This window comes from Fringilla coelebs (genome assembly GCF_963513975.1).
Source record: "Fringilla coelebs genome assembly, chromosome: 18".
NCBI lineage: Eukaryota > Metazoa > Chordata > Aves > Passeriformes > Fringillidae > Fringilla > Fringilla coelebs.
In genome coordinates, this window is record NC_140044.1 from 5862873 (window position 1) to 5879852 (window position 16980).

The window sequence follows — 16980 nt, forward strand, 5'->3', positions numbered from 1 at the left end:
GATTCACAGCGTGAGAGTGGCTGTGGGGGAAGTCACTGTGGTTTTCTCATGCCCACTGTCCCCTGCACTGCTGTGTTTCCTGCTTGACTTGAGAGGAGCTCAGCAAAACCAAAGATTCTCATCAGGGATTTATCAGCAATACAGAATCATGCTGAAAACCCACTAAGGATTACCAAATTCTCCCACTGGCGCTGACAGCACTGACCACCTCACTTCTGGCGCTGCATGCTCTTTGTTTTTGCTCCTCAGCCCAAGCGGGTGATGAAATGAGAGCCGTGACGTTCACTCTGATGGAGGCGAGCTGCTGGCTCTCCAACAGGGTAAATAGGGATTCAGTGCCTTTTAAAAAGCATTATTTTTAAAGGAAAGCCCTTTTGAGTGAGGGCTAGAATGGGGTTATTTTCCACATGACCAAGCACCAAAAGGAAAGCAGCAGCCCAGTCCATGCTCTTATCACCCTCTCTGAGTCACTCACTGGATAGATTTGTCACAAGGTGAAATAAGAGCAAGTCCTCAATTTATTATCATTTTCTACTTGTCCTCCTTAATGCAGTTCCTGCCAGGATGAGTTTGCTGTGGGAAAGTGGAATGAAACCAGGCCTTTCAGTTTGCTGCTAAATGGGGCTGGGGGGAGGAGGCTTCCAGGGGGGAGGGAAAATCTTCCTCATTAGAAGGGGAAAATGTGCAATGCAGAGTTTTCATCAGATGCTGCCCAGCCTCCCAATTAGGGTGGTTGGGGCAAACAGTGGTGTTATTATATGTAACTGTTTATCCAGTGTCACTCAGCCATTGTTTATTTCATGAGCATAATTTATCTCCTCTGTTGTGCTATCCAATTTGTTTGCATTTTCAGTCCACTCGAGTGTCTCTCTTTCATTGTACACATCTTTTGGCCTCCCACCAACCAACTCTCCAAGTTTCCAGGAGTGTCACACAATGGCCAGGCCCCTCCTGTGCTTCATTTTTCACATGACATTTTTTGTCCCCTTATTTCTGGGCTGCCCCTGCCCCTCCCCTGCTGCAGACTCACAGCTCCTCAATGGCTCATGATTTATTCAACAGCAAAGCTGAATTTCTCTTTTCCTTCTCTTTTTCCACTTTCCCCTCCTTTTGGAAACAGAGGCTGGTCAATAGATGCCACTCTGGCAGCTCTGGAGAACAAAGTTCACTTGCAGCAAATCTTTGTGATCGTGTCTCCATAGGGCAAGAGTTTGGTGACCCGGCAGGGGCTGAGTCCCAACCAGCAGCTCACCCATGGGGCCCCCACAGACTCTTGTGTCTCCTTCAGCCAAGAAAAGGGACAAAGACTTGTCCTCTATTAGTTTGGGACACCAAAGCTTCATCCACACCTCTGCTTGGAGGTGTGAGATGATTCCTCATCCCTGGAACAATGGCACCCTTGGTTTGCTCCCACTCCAAACTTCCTGCCCATTTTTTTCTCCCCAAGTTCTCTGATCTTCTTGCTTGTGGGTCTGACTGCAAGGATTAGCTAAAATAGAAAAGTGCTAATCCCCATTATGGAAATTCAAATCCTTGCTGCTACATTAAGTAATTTCAAGGAGGTTTAACCTGGCAGGATTCGGAGGTGACTCCAGACAGTGACAACACCTGTGCACCGCCTCTTCCTCCAGCCTGGTGACACTGCAGCAGGAAGATGCATCATTTCCCTCCTCATTGTAGCAGAACCCAATTTCTGATGGGTTCTGATGAGCTCTCAGCCCTGGCCTGTAGCTGAACCTGGGGTTTACTGTTTCATCCCCGAGTGTGCCAAGATTGGGAGTCTGGGATTTCTGATAGAAAATCTGGACAGTGTCTCAGCACTAAACTCTGCAGCTCCATCTGAAATGCCCTTTGTTTAGAGATTAGTGGCCAAAACTGGGAGTGAGGAACTTTACATGGCCAAGAGAGGTTTCATGAGGAAAAAAAGTTGGCAGCCATGAAACCTGGGCTACATCTCATGCAAGGAAAGCATCATACAGGACACTGCCCTGCCACCTCCTGTCACTGTGAGCTGCTCCAGAAATTCATCGTACTCGAAATGATTCACTCAAGTATCCATTCAGCCTCAGTTCATGGATTGCAGAGTCTTTATTGCACACCCATATATTTAGCACTGGGATAGTTCTCAGCAGTTCTAACAGCCCTGTCATCTAAGGAATAAAACAAAGAGCCATTATTCATCACAAGGGAGACACAGTCTTTATTGTCTGAAGCCATGGCAGAGTTTTTCTATCACCCTATCTATTCTATCTCACTGTCACACAATTCAGCTTTAAGCTGTCTCAGTGGCAGCCCTGGAGGCCCAAATGTTTTGCAGCTTCTCCCAGAGAAGTGCCCAGCTAATGCTGTGTTGGACTGACCACAGGGCTGACCCCGAGCTTGCAGGAGCAGGAAGGGAAAGCTTTCCAGAAAAGCTTGAGTGGACATTCATCTCTTCTATGTCAGGAGTAAAAGGCAGGCAGGGTTATTTAAAGACATGGGGAAGCACAGCTACGAGGAGAGATGGATGGATGTGAATTTTGGGCACTGATTACACCCAGAAGATCTGGGTTTGGCCCTGGCTGATTGCAGAGCTGTGTTGGTGACAGGACACACCAAGCTGTGCACATCAGTTGTCCTACCAGCCTCAGGGTTTCCTTGGTGGATCTGTGTCCAGCATGCAGCTGGAGGAACCAGCCTGGTTCTCTGGATCTGGATATATGGGGGTTAATATCCTGCAACCTAAGCACGAACCACCCTCCATCCTGCTTAGCATCTGCCTGACTTGCTCTGTGCATCTGGGAAAAGCAGATCAGATCTGGGGCTACAAAACCCCCTCGAGCCATATTTGGGGCCACAAGACCCCCTCAGTGGTGCAGATGAGCCTATTAAATGCAAACAAAGCAGCACCATTCAGAGAACCAATTACATCATGGTCTCCTCAGGCTTCAGGAGCATTTGAGGCTGTGCCTGTGTCAGCACAAGGCAGGACAAGGAGCAGAGCAGATCCCTCTGAGAAGGTGCTGTGTGGGGGCTCTCACCAGCTGTTTGCAGTAAGGCAAATTCATCCTTCCCCAGGATGTCTCTGCTCAAAATAATGAGATGGGAAACTCGGAGACCCACAATCCTAAAAAGCGTCAGACATCTGAAAAAAAAAATTGCACTTTCCCAGCTTTTTAAGTTGTTTTAAGGCTGGCAATCACATCTCCAAGCATCCAAGCTCACTTTTCTCCACATGCTCAGATAGCAAAGGGCACAAAACAGCCTGTGAACTCCCATCACACTTCTCCCAGCACCCGCTCTGCTCCCTGCTGAACAGCCAGCAATCTCCCCAGCTAATTAGCCAAACGGTATTCTGCACATATTTAGCATTTCTGAGTAATTAGGATAATCAGATTTCTCCCCTAATTCTGTACATCCACAATATAAGCAGGTGTGTTGCCTTTCCCACAAAGATATCACAGAAGAGTGTTGTCTGCCAGAGCCAGGGGTGCCAGCAGCCTGGCAGAGCCCATCCCCATCTCCCACATGGAATCTGCTAACGGATTACCAGCAGCCATGGGGAATTGGGAACTGGCTTTGTGTTGGCTAAGCAGCCAGTAGTTCAGATATCCATGCAAGTTATCTCAATGCACAGTCCTCAAATCTGGCCAGAGATCTGGATGCTCCCTGCACCATCCTCAGGGATCAGCTGCGGGAGGTGTTTTGTGCTGCAGCTGAACACAAGGTGTTTGGCACAGAACCTCTGAGGTGTTTTGGGTTCTGGGGAGGTTCTGGGAGTCTACCCAAGACTCAGGACTCAGGTCTTGCTCATTCTCCACAAGGTTCATCAGCCCATGGGCCTGGTCCTTTTCTCTGTGAGCTGGCAACCACTTATCGCTGGGCTGTGCCACTTCCAAGGTCTCCTGAAATGAGTGACCTTAAATGAAGGTCCAAGGCAGTCAGGCCAGGCCAGCTCTTTCTTCTCCTCCTGATGTGGGTCTTTGATTCAAGAGGAGATTTTCTTCTAGCCAGCTTCACTCAGTAATCCTTTCTCAGGGAAGCAGAAAAATTTTGTTTGTTTTTTTTTTAAGTGCCCATGAATGTATCCTGGTTGAAGGAGCATTCAGATGTGGTGCTTCCACCAAAGTGGGAGTTCTTAAAGGAGTATCAATGATCCAGCATCTCTCAAAGAAGGAAAGGTTGCTCCCAAGCCCCACAGCACAGAGTTACATTCTCCCAAGTATCTGGACCATGGCAGTATCTGCTGAGCTTCAGGTAGGGAAGAAGTTTGCTTGGAGACCTCAGAGTAGAACCCAGTGTATTCTCAACTCAGAGAAGTTTCTAACATGCAGGACAATGCTCTTATTGTAGTACTTTACAATAACATCCAAACTTTCTAAATATGAACAAACCTCAACAAGGCCAGGACTTAAGATTCCTCCTGATCTCCAAGTAGGTCAACCATGCTGGTACTGAGATTGAGCTTTGGTTACTACAGAGGTAATGTTCAGGTGGAGCTGAAGATTGACAGTGACAAACTGTTAATTGTGGGGAGCCTGTTTACCCATGATGGATGACCACAGCACTCAGAGCACGCCATGCAAGGCTACACTCAATATTTTATAAGTTGTGTGTGGGTAATAAAATGCTCCATCCCCTTCTTTAGTGTCCTCTATCTCACCTTCCTGTTCAGATGAAATGGTGTTCACAGATGAACTATCCTCAGGGAACAGCATTTAGAAAATATACATCAGCACCAAATGCTTTAAGGGTCCAAGGCTGCTGTGAGGGTCACCACAGACACAAGAGAGGTCCCTGGTCCCCTGAGAGGTGTCACAGGAGGCATCTTCCCAGGTTTTGTATATTTGTTGTAGCTGTGTATTCATCTGAGCACCTGAATCCATTTTTTAGTACAGTCTTAGGACTTCAGGAGAAATGGAACTGAACTATCCCCAGTACTGTTCAATTCTTGTTCTTTCCTCTTAGCCCAGGTGACCGGCTGGCCAAGTGCTCACCAAGGAAGGACAGAGTGTGTCCTGCATCATTCTGACCTCAGGTCAGTGATGTCCCAGGTCACAGGGGTGGCACAATGACAGAGCACAGCACATCCAGCCCTCCCACCCCACTGCTGGGCACTGGGATGGCTCTGCTGCTGAAACAGGGGCAGCCTGTGCTCCCACTCCCCTGAACATCAGGGCTGGGCACACATCTGTGTGCTTGCTCCATTGGTTCAAAAGAACACAATGAGGATCCTGGTTTTCTTGACTTTTGATCATTGGACTGAAAAAATGAAGGGTAAAAAAAAAAAAGGAAAGAAGGAAGAAAGCAGATATTTTGCTGGCCAGAGAGAGCCTGGGGAGCAGGTGGGAAGCTGCCTGCAGGGCTGGCCAGGAGCTGAGAGGTGGCAAAGGAAGCTGGCACAGCAAGTCCTGACGTCTGCCCGCCTTGAGCAGGTGATGAAGACAAGCTGTTGCCTCAATTCCCACAGTATATTTTCATTAGGCCCAGGCAGATGGCAGCTGAGGTCACTGCTTCCACACCATCATCCTTTCAGCCCAAAGGTGTCAGGGAATCTGACATCTCAATTACTAAACCTGGAATCATCCAAGCAGCACCTGATGGATGATGGGGGAAAGGGGATCAGAAAAGCTGCACTCCTGATTTCCATGAATTTGAGAGAAAATCTGGGACGTGCACTTCCCTGATAAACAACATATTTGTGTCCAACGTTCTGACACAAAAGCAGCTGTGCTAAGAACGAGCCACAGACACCAGGAAAATGGCAATCAAGCCCTTGTGGAAAATAGACCAAAAAGCACCTCTTGGAAAAGACATTTGATGTTAATGAGCTACAGCAAAGTCAAGGGAGGAGATATTGATCTTGCCCCAGCAGAGATCTGCTGCTCGCTCCTCCACAGTCTGTGAAGCCTCAGAACACAGAGCAAAATAAAACTTCTGTTCCTCACAAGGACTCTCAGATGTGGGGCCAGGGCTTGGCTAAGGCAGGAGGAGCCAGAGCCACATCCCCATTGACTTTTCTGTCCTCAAGGTGAGACACAGTTCTGACACGCTGGTGAGAAGCAGCAACTCTGCTGAAGCATCATCTCAGAGATTTCTGCCTGATACTTCACTCATTTCAGTTCTTCTCCTCCCTATTATTACCACCTACTCTCCTATTATTACTTTACTACTACTGATTCTTGACTTTTTACTCCTGTTAATCCATACTTTTTTAATCCCTACTATTATCCCTGGCAAGACGAAGGTGAAATGAGATTCTGACTCTTACCGAAGATCAATAAGCGAATGAAGCAGAAGTTGTTTATTCTTAGTCTGAAATCTCATGAACTTTAAGGTAGTATTATGACTCTGGAATGATTACAAAATATCTCAGATTCCAATTTCCACAAGGCGTTTATTCACTGAATTTCCTTCTGCAACAAAAATACCCCAAACCACTGTGAGCAGATGAGTCACTGCAGCAAAGCACCACCCTGAGCAACACCCAAACCTGTGCTTTCCCTCTGAGTATTTTTCTCCTTAAATCCCACCATGAGCTGGGTTTGGGGGACACATGATGATGTCAGAGATATTTGAAAGGTGAGAACATCCAGGGTGCACAACCGCAATGAAAAAAACCAACAACAAAACAACTTCTTTTTTGGGGAGACTTTTGAACTTTTCAGAAGTGTTTTCAAGCTTCTGTAAAAGTTGAAAATATTTGGGGTTTGGCACAATGAACACCCCCATCATTTTCAGCAAACATTGCTAAATGCCAGGGTATTTTCTTCCTTTTTTGTCCAGAAATGTCATTTTTTCCCCTCCTCATGTTCTTTAGACAGGGAAGGGGTAAAGAATGTGCTGCTTTGAGACAAAAGTTTCCACTTGGTTAAAAACTCTCTTTCTACCAAACTGAAACACAGAGACACAACCTGTGCAGTTGGCTGTGCTCATCACATGTACTGTGGGAGGAATGGGGACAAAGGGAACATTAAATCACAAATTATCCCTGGTTTTGGGGGGTGTTTAAACAAGAAAGAAAGGTTTAGTTCTACTGACCTCAGACCCAACATTTTATTAATGGGAAAGGCAATGCTACAGCTGGGGCACTTGCTGCTCACTGGATAATATGCATTTTCTTAAGTGCTCAAAAAGCAATGGGCTAGTCCAGGGTTTTCCTGGAGGAAAAGAGATCACAATCTGGCCTTTGTTATCCAGTTTGTTCTCCAAGAGTTCATACTTGAGGGCCCCTGGAGCGGATTCTTGGAAGAGCTCCACTTTGCACCCCAGCCAAAATGATCTGAGTTTCCATATATTATTAGCACACAATGGAGCAACGTCAGCTCCCTTAACCCCACACCAGCCAGAGCGAGAGGGTCCCCATCAGGGAAAACCAACTCCTTCTCTTCTTCTACTGAGAGGAAAAGGGGAAGCCAAAGGAGCAGAGAGTGACCGGGAAAAATCAGAGTGGTCAACAAAGTCACTGTGTCAGCCGAAATAAAACCCCAGTTCCCCAAGGAGAGTTGACTTCAACACCACCCTGCCCTCAGCTGCTTTTTTGGCTTGGCTTTGGCCAAATTTCATTCCTGGTCTGAGTGGGTTTGGTTAGAGGACACAGTTCCTGTGAGTCATCTGCAATCTCCAGCACCACCATAGGAAAGGAGGATGTGGGGAGCCAGGAGACCTGGGCACATCTGAACACAGACCCCAAACCGCTCCTCCCTTGTTCTTCCCTTGGGCTGCAGTGTACTGACTCCAGCTGCTCAGGAAAAACGGGGGAAGAAAAGAAAAATCTCATGCAAAAATTCAACTTTTTGTCAGAAAAGCTCCACCACTCCAAAATTTAAAATGTTGGCCAGCACAGCAAGCATTTGCCAGCACATTTTTGACTTTTTGCCAAAATATTCTGGCCAAAACTTGGAAGAAAAAGTCAGGATTGTCTATGGAAAGCAGATACTTCTCATGAAAATATTAATTTAGTCAAATCCCCAGGTTTCTACTGAAAGTCAGCTTCAGTGGAAAATGCTGACGAGCTCTATTATTGCCACAGCTTTAATTTTCCTTTGTCTGGAGCAGACACGGAGAAGACAGCATCTGTCAAACGCAGTCTTTAGTCTTACGTTATTATTTAGCCTGGAATATTTGTTCAAGGACTTCAGGATAGGTTTGAACCATCACAAAGCTGGGTGCTGTGCACATCCACCTAAGATGGCCCTTTCCCTGGAGGGGTTAGGATTTAAGCACACGCCATGGAGAAGATAAACAGCTGGGGAGAGCACAAGGTAATTTTGGAGGAGTCCTGAGCAGCGTGATGAGCCAAGGGATGCTGTGCTTCCCCTTGCACCTGCTCTTCCCCCCAAGGCTTTGTGCTCAGCCACATGGCAGCTGTGCAGGCTCACAGCTCCCTCAGGGCAGCCTGACTCTGCCCTGGCTCCAGAGGCAGCTGCAGAGGAGGGGAGAGACAAGTCCTGCTCTGCTCTCCCAACCTCCAGCCCAAATGATCCCTGGGGTGGAGAGGAGAAAGCCAAGCAAGTGATTTCTACAGCCCCCAGACACTGCAATCCTGTCTCCTCCTCACCCTGGACAGGGAAATGCTGTGCCACCCTCCCCCTTGCAGCCCCCGTGTGCTGAGGGATCGAGTCAGGCAATTGGGATCACAGAATCCAGGTTTGGGTTGGAAGGGACCTTAGATCATCTCACTCCAACCACTGCCATGGCAGGGACACCCTCCACTGTCCCAGGCTGCTCCAAGCTCCAGCCAGCCAGCCTTGGTAACTTCCAGGGATGGGGCAGCCACAGATTCTCAGGGGCTCACTACCCTCAAAGGAGAGAATTTCTTCCCAAAATCCAATCTAAACCTACTCTCTTTCAATTTAAAGCTATTCCCCCTTGTCCTATCACCACACGCCCTTGTAAAAAATCCTTCTATTCCAACTATTTTAATTCACACTTCATTTGTGCCCAGATCCAGCCTTTCCAGGGCATCCCACTGCCAGCCTGCCACACTCCCCTTCTGCCCTCACTCCTCACGTGCCCTGCATCATTTTATGCCTCAATCAAACCAATACAACCACTTCAAGAGAGTAGCTAGAGAAGGATCTGTGCTGGTTTCAAACAGCTTCCAGAACTGGTTACCCTCTTCTGTAAGAGATTAAAAAGGAATCACTAAGAAAGGAGCGAGGCAGAAAGAGTGCACGAGAAAATAAATAAATAGATAAATAAATAAATAAATAGATGTATATAGTTACTTTTGGTTAGTCTCCATGTGCAGTCCCGTCCCAGGGCGCCTTGTTCTGTGCTCATTTGAAGTATTAGTCACTTTTTCCATTAGAAGCTGTTATTCTAGGGGGATTTATAATGTATCTGTAAAATTGTCTCCAGGCTTTGCTTGGCATCTGAGCTCTCAATCCATGGACAGAATGTAAAGAAACTACAGTTGTTTGATTTATAGGGACAGGGCACAGGGAGCCAGGGAATTTTTCCATGCTCAGTGGAAATAAATTCACAGAGTGCCTCCGGTGCACAGGCACTTACTGCTCCAGAAAATTCACCAGTTGGGTGCAATCTCACACTGGCCGAGAGGAAAGCAACAAATCAATGATTATTTAATATCTCCCTGCCTGAGACCCAGCCCTGGTCTGTGGCTCCTCACCAGGACCCACCCAGCCCACTGGTGGGTGTGACAGCCTCATTCCACTCGGGCTCAAAAATCCTGCCCTTGGCAAACCCTTTTCAATCCTAATTCCTGCATGGGGCATTTCTTAACCCACTACGGAGGCTCCCTGACAGTGAACCTCATGATTTTTTCCTGGGGAGGCCTATGGCTCATTTAAACTTTACTCTTGTTTCTTAATACACATCTGCCCAAAGGTTGGGAGGGATGAGGAAGGGCTGGTGGTTTGCTGTAGGTGACAACAGCTTCTGGATGGCAGAGGTGTTTGGGCAAAGTGAAAATGGGGAGGGGGCAACCCCTTTGGGAATCACAGACCGTGGAAAAACACCCCAGCACTTTGCTGATGGTCCTTCTCTGTGCCATCCATGGCTGAGGAGAAGCTGTTTTGCGGGATAGCCCTGACCTGGGCCAACCTTCATCCACACTGCTGCTGGAGGTAGGGCTGGACTGGGAAAAAGGGAAGGATTAGGGACAGGCATGCACACCAGGACAGAGGGAGGGAGAGCCAGAACCTTCTTGCAGCTTCCCTGCAGCACCGCTCAGCAAAGCACTGAGCCTAACGTGGACGCTACAAGGAAACAATAATCTAAAATTGGAGCACGGCAAATTATTTATTCAAACTACAGCCTTCCCTCCCCCCTTGATTAGCAAACCGCTGGGGAGTCAGCCCTGATTTTCTTCAGACAGATGCAAACGCTCTCCTCCTCTCCCGGTGCCACGAGGCTCAGCCCGTGGGGGGCTGAGGAGCTCGTTGGTATTCGCATTGTGTAGCAGCTCCTTCAATTCACACGTTGTTCTGCTCTCCGGCTGGAGCACAAACTTTTTCTTTGGGAGCACATACTGCAGATGATGAATTTGTTTGTTTTCTGCCTTTTTTTTTTTTCCCAGGGAAACATTTAGACTGCAGTGTGCAAACACTTCCCCGCACGCTCACTCAACTACTTGCACCTAATAATAAAACAATCTATATGAAGCATTGCAACTCAGAGTCCCTGAGTTGAGTTTTTTTGGGGGCTTGTTCATGTTTCCATTTATCATTTATATAAAAAGCCCAGGGAAGCTTCGAGGAACAGACACCAGAACATGTAACAGATCTCAGGGGTGTGCTGCAGAACTGAAGTGGGAGATCTCAGCACCAAAATCCTCTCCCCACTTAACTCAGAGGCAAAACGTCCACACAAGAGCCAGAATTTCACCCCTGGGACTTCGTCAGTGGGAGACCCAGCGCCTGGCAACAAACAGGGAAGGCTGTGAAGGGTTCAAAGTATCAAATGAAGCCGAGCAGAGACATGAGATGAACAAAGGAAGTTCACGTCATTATAATTTATTGATGATCTTGGCCTGATTGCTTCAGTGTTTTGTCTTAGCAGAGCCCACCCTGGGCAGCAGCGAGCCCTGCACGTCACTTGGCCGTGCGGATGTGGAAGTGATGTGATGATTTACAGACAAAGTTTGCTCAATTAAATAAGAAAGTAAATAACAAAGCACCACGCTAGATCTCACCCTCACCCAAGCTCTTGCTGGGAACTGGCCAGGATCTCCTGACCTCACCCCCACCAGAGCACAGCTCCAGAAATTCCCTCACCATAGTTCACATTTTTCCAGCTCTACCAATTCACCCAGCAAGTGCCATGGGAAATCGCTACAGCTTGAGGCATCCAAACTTGCTTAAGAATGAGCCAAACTGATTCTTTTCTTCAAGGAGGAGGGTCTTAAGGAAAATAAAATGCTGGGGGTTCTTTGTCCCCGTATCTTGGATACAAGAAAACTCCCACGCTTGTCAGAAATCAGAACAGCACCAGCAGTTCATGGCTTTTTCTTTTTCTCATTCCCACCCTTTTTTTTCCCCAGTGTGTGAGTGTGTGCTTAGAGCAGGATGACATAGTGATGGGTTTAAGAGACAGTGAGCGCTGAGACACCAATTTCTAACGTAATACAGGGTGCAGCTTCTTTCTTGTGTCATCACGGGTGAAAAATCAAAAGAAATAATCCAGGAGACTAAATACACTCCCCAGCCATTCAACTCACTCATAAATATGCTGAGCAAGATGGTTTGTGCAAGAAACCCCCATTACTTCTATTCTGTATTTTGTTTAACGATGAGTCAAATCCTCCACACTCGTCTTTGGATTGTGCCAGTCTGGGTTCACAGGGGTGCATTCCCACCCTCTTCCTTTTCAATTTTAGGCTGTTGGGTATCATTTCAAAACTAGCAGGTTCCCAGTTTTCCTCTCCCACCTTCAGTTCTGTGTCTGCTCCCTGACTCTTTGCAGGAAAAGAAATGTTGTTACAGCACTAAACTCCAAAACAAAGAGTTTTAGCTAAACTCACCCCTTGGCACCAGCAAACTATCCAAAAGAACTTCGCAGGAACCCTGCCCTTTCCTGCGCGCTGCTAACGCTCCAAAATAAAGCAAATTTGGGACACGGCAATGAAATTAAACCCCTAGATGCTGTCATTTCCTTTTTAAGGCTGGAGGAGCCCTGAAGCCCATTAGCTATTGACAAGAAGGGGACCCTCCAGATCCAGGCTGGATGCGCAGACACTCAGGGAACAACCAGACCTTTGTTTATCATCTATGCAGATGTCATAAGGACCAGGAACCCGCACCCGCCAAGGACCGAACCGTGCCCACCAGGGACCGCACTCTCCGCACACTGGGAAGTTTACTCCTACATAAATGCATTCGTAATAATAGGCACATTCTATCGAAAACCTCTACTTCATCCCGAGGAGGTTTGAAATAATTCCTTCTGAGCCAGCACAAACCCCCGCAGGGGGGGATGCAGGCGGCCAGGATGGGATGCGGGTGGACCTCTCCATGAAAGAGGCTGAAGGTACCGGTGGGTTTGTGCACGTACGAAGTTTGGTTTGGTTTGCAACACCGCCACCGAGCAGCCGGGATTCCTCTCAAAGAGTAATTTTCTTTTTTTTTACAGTTGTATTTTATAAGCACAAACTTATTAGTTGAAAACTACTTCCCCCCCCCCCCCCCCTTTTTCTTTTTTTTTTTTTTTTTTTTTTTGAGTTTTAAGCACGGGTAAATCCTCCCCGGCACGGCACAGCGTCCCCAGAGCGCAGCCCACATCCCTCCACCTTGCCGCTCCGAGCCGAAGTTGCGGAGGAGCGCAGCCCTGCCCGGGGCAGCGGGCACCGAGGCGCTTTTGTTCGCGGCCCCGTCCCGGCGAGCCGGACCCGCAGGTCCCCGCCGGCTCCCCCCGATGCCGAGCGCTTCCACTCACCAGCTGCAAAGTGCAGAGGAAGATGAGGGTGCAGCGGCCGGTGCAGCATCCCATGGTCCCCGAGCAGCGGGGGCAGCGCAGGGGCAGCCCGGTGGCCGCGGCCCCGCCGCCGCCCTGGGGCTCCGCTCCGCGGCCGCGGGGAGCGAGGCGGGCGCGGAGGTCGCTCGGTGTCGCTCGCTCGGTGCCGGCTGCCGGAGCCCCTCCGGGAGCCGGGGAGGAGGCGAACGGGGCCACAGCTTAAAAGGGCAACGCTCCGGCGGCGCTGCCGTCCCGCAGGCTGGGCGGGCTGGCGGGGCGGGGGCTGCCGCCAACGCCGGGATGCGCCCCCCGGGCCCCCGCAGGCGCGCTGGGATGCTCCGGCCCCGGCCCCGGCCCCGGCCCTCCCCCGGGAGGCGGGGGCAGCTCGGATTCCCGGGACAGGGCAGCCCCTCGTTTTTCTCGGGGCCAGACGCGGGAGTGACCGGTTTGTGCTGGGGAGCAGGGCTGCTGGCCAGGTGTGCGTGCAGGACGCGCGGTCTCTGGAGCTCCACTCCTCTTTCCACATATGCTCCCCCGTGCAGGTGCTGGCATGTTCACCCTGAACATTATGAAGCCCCAAACTAACCTAAAATGCAATGGTTTTTCTCATAAAATTTGTCAGAGAGGATGCACATGGAAAAGAAATTCCTAAAGGGCGATAAGACACGGGATTCTTTTAAAGTGCACCTTTATGGGTATTTTACCGTGTACCCAGGTTTGAGAAGGAATCCCAGCTGACTGGGAGCAGAGGCATGTAGGTGGCATCGTTCTACTTCCAAAAGTGCTTCTATCTGAGCACTTTGTATGCACCACTTGCTGTACCCTGCAGCTGTAGGAAAGCAAGTCAGTCGACTTTAATTGTGAACAGTAGAGCAAACCCACAAGCACACACCTTTACTTTACACAACTCCTTTATGTGCCCGAGTCCTTCCACTGCCTCCCCTGCTGAAGGAGAAGCAGGATCCAGAAGCCACGGCTCATGCCAGCCTGCCCTGTGCACGCACTTGTGGCCAGCCTGAGGAGCAGGTCACACACCACACGCTGTGATTGGGACAGACCTGCTGCTAAGCTCAGCACAACACGATAAGAAGCTTTGGGAGAGCCTCATCTGGTGACAAGGTCGTCTCTTTGCAATCTCCGGTGGCTCCAGCGTCTGCACAACAGTTTGTTCGGTCACCTCTGGCTGTCCCTTCTTCCTTTGAAGCAAATCAAGGTTTCATTTCTGCTTCCCAAGCAGGGTGTAACTCCCCACCAGCAGTCATCAGCTCTACTTACAGTTTAAATAAGCACAGCCCGCTGCTCCTTGCAGTGGGGTGAGAAGGAGGTGGCAGCTGAAATCGTAGCAGCTCTGTCATTTCACTCGAGGAGAGCACTGCCCGCCTATATACAAAGGAAGCAGGATTGGTCCTCAAGTGCTAGGAATGTTTAAAACCTTATATTAACAACATTATTGTTATTCACATCAGCCACAGGGAGAAACAGAACAAACAAACAAACCAAGTCTGAATACTTGAGATTAGAAGGCAGACTCTGAATTGATCACAAATCCTTCTGGTTTTAAATGGTAAAATATATTGATTATCTGACCTGTGCACTGTGCATAACCAAGGCATCAATTAATGCAGTCAGGTACAATAAAACACATTTTATTATAGGTGAAAGGAAAACACCCAGAGAAGAAACACCCTGAGAAGAAGCAAATTTATTTCACCCAGAAAACTGTGGACTGGGGAAGCTTTGGCAGTATTCATATTCCCCAGAAGGTGGATTTTGAATGGAAAAGGCAATGGAGCAAAGATCAGTTTATTTTTTCTTGAATGCAGATAAAACATTCCTTTCAAACTGCACAGGGAGGTCTCACTCTGCACTGTAGGGTCAGGCAACTGACATCAGAATTAGAACAGGAGCTCAAGTTGGCCAAAAGCAGCCTGGGGTTAGGCTGGACTTGTTCTGTGCTCTGGAAACTGCTGGGAACAGCAGGGGAAAGCTGGGATACAGCCATGCAGGTTAGAGCCTGTCTTTTGTGCCAATTCTTAAGGTTTTCTGCATCTCTTGTTCCACCTCCTGCTTCTAAAAACCTCCTGTAGGCATTGCTATTTTCCAGCTCAGTTGTACTGCAAAGGAGACACAGTGTGAAACAGCAAAAGGTATTGCTGCTGAAGGGCTAAGCTTGACAGAAATAGGATTTTTTCCACCTGTATTTTTATCTTGATAAGCTCTGCAGAAAGCAAGCATGGCTTGGCTAGGACTCCACATGCATGTGAAGAAAAACACAGACTTTCCTGAGCTTTTTAATAAGGGTGAGGCCACAGGAATAACCCAAACTGTATTTCAAAGAGAGACTTAAACTCCCAGGGCCTGATGTTATAATCTTCATTCATATGATTTCTTACCTGTGTATCTGACCATCTGAATTCCTGCACAAGTGCTGCAGGACCATGCATCTACCTTGAAAATTTAATTCATAAAACCAACTACTTTAATTTAGCAAAAAAAAGAAAGAAAACCAAAATTGCTCAGTATCCTGAATATTTTATTTCCTGAAGTAAGAACCCTCAGTGAGAAGTACACACTTCACTCATCCACCCTTTTGATGGATGAAATGTTGCTTCAGGAGTCCAGTCTGAATGTTAAGAAGGATTTCTCCTGATTAAGAGGTTCTGGATGGGGTGTGAGTGATTCTTAGCAGTGATATTGGGGTACGGGGATATGTGTACACAGAGCAGGGCAATCACAAGCAGCTGCATCCCTCACCATCAGGAGAGAACCAAGGACAAAGAATTGGTCAAGCAGTCATTACAGCAGCCCTCTCCACATGCCAGGCCACAGGGATGTTAGATCCTGGTCGTTTCTTTTACCCTCCTTTAATTCCTGAGGATGTGCCTGTATTTCAAGAATCTGATGCACATCCTGACTTCATGGAGGGAATGGAATCCTTCCATGGAATGGGAAACATCCTCAAGTTCAAATGATGCTCCAAAGGTTGATTAGACAGGGTTTGTAACAATACAACATCTACCCATCCAAATGTATTGTTGCATGGATCTAGCTGCATTGCCAGGGGAGATTTACCTTAGATGGCAGGACCTTGTTATCACCTGTCTGATTACATCCAAATTTCTGGGAGAAATCACAGGTTTACTTTAAAAGAGATGAAGAAACGCAGTTAGCACACTTGAAACAAAGCAGCAGTACCTTACCACAGCTTGTTATCTCTAATACCTGCAGCCTCCTCACTCTGACAGATCAAGAGGAGCAGTAGAGGCTAAAAGTATTAGCTGGGGACATGTCTCTTCACAGCCAAAGCCTGTAATTGTCACAGCTGCTGAAGGCTGGAGGTGCTCTTACATCCCACGGTACCATGGGGTGCATTATTCCACTCAGTTCATTTCCATCCTCCTCCTCTCCATTTTAATAACACGGTGCCTTTGCAGACGTCTGATCAAACACAGAGGTGTCAGAGTGTTCCAGCCTTTCCATCCACACCCCAAAGGCAAAGCCTGCCTGTCCCAGAGCTAATCAGCCAGCCCACTCCCCTGCTCCAGGGCACACAGCAGCCTTCCCAAGGTGGCATGTCACATCCTATTTCTGTGTCACAAGTAGAAGTAAGCCCTACTGCCAGTGGCCTGAGTGGTGGCAGCTCAGCAGTGCACACAGCAGGATTTCCTGCAGACACATCCAAAATTATCACTGTCAAGTCTACACATGCAAGGTGGGTGAGCTGTGAAGTTTCCACAGAACACTGTGGAAGTTTAAAATGTACAATTGAATTAGGATAAATCACCTTCCTGCACGGAAAAGGAAAGGGCTCTCTCCTGTCTCCTCAAGACTAACATTAGATGCAGGGAGAGGATCTAACTGGTGACTCAAGGTTGCCTCCAGTCACCTTGGGCAGCCAGCTCTGGCTGTAAAAACTGGACTCTGCGATGTGTCCCACGTGTCTTATTGAAGACTTTCAGCATAGAGAAAGATTACTGAACCAACTAGAAAGAGAGTGTGAAAAAAAGACAAGAACTCTTGACCTTCTAATTTTAAACTTGTAATTTTATAAACCTGCCATTACCCTGGCTAATAGCTGCTGCTCTG

At 48.2% G+C, this 16980-nt stretch overlaps 1 protein-coding gene across 3 annotated transcripts in view; it reads right to left on the reverse strand.

The window, feature by feature from the left end:
• NKAIN4 (sodium/potassium transporting ATPase interacting 4) overlaps window positions 1-13232 on the reverse strand; it is a 50921-nt gene extending 37689 nt beyond the window's left edge. For all 3 annotated transcript variants that reach the window (XR_014616606.1, XM_084217940.1, XM_084217939.1), the window contains exon 1: window positions 12877-13232. Coding sequence is in view for 2 of the 3 variants with exons in the window: in XM_084217940.1 (XP_084074066.1) it covers window positions 12877-12930 (54 nt within the window). In the remaining variant the exon portion in view is untranslated. The remainder of the gene's footprint in view (window positions 1-12876) is intronic.
• Window positions 13233-16980: the final 3748 nt, after the last annotated feature.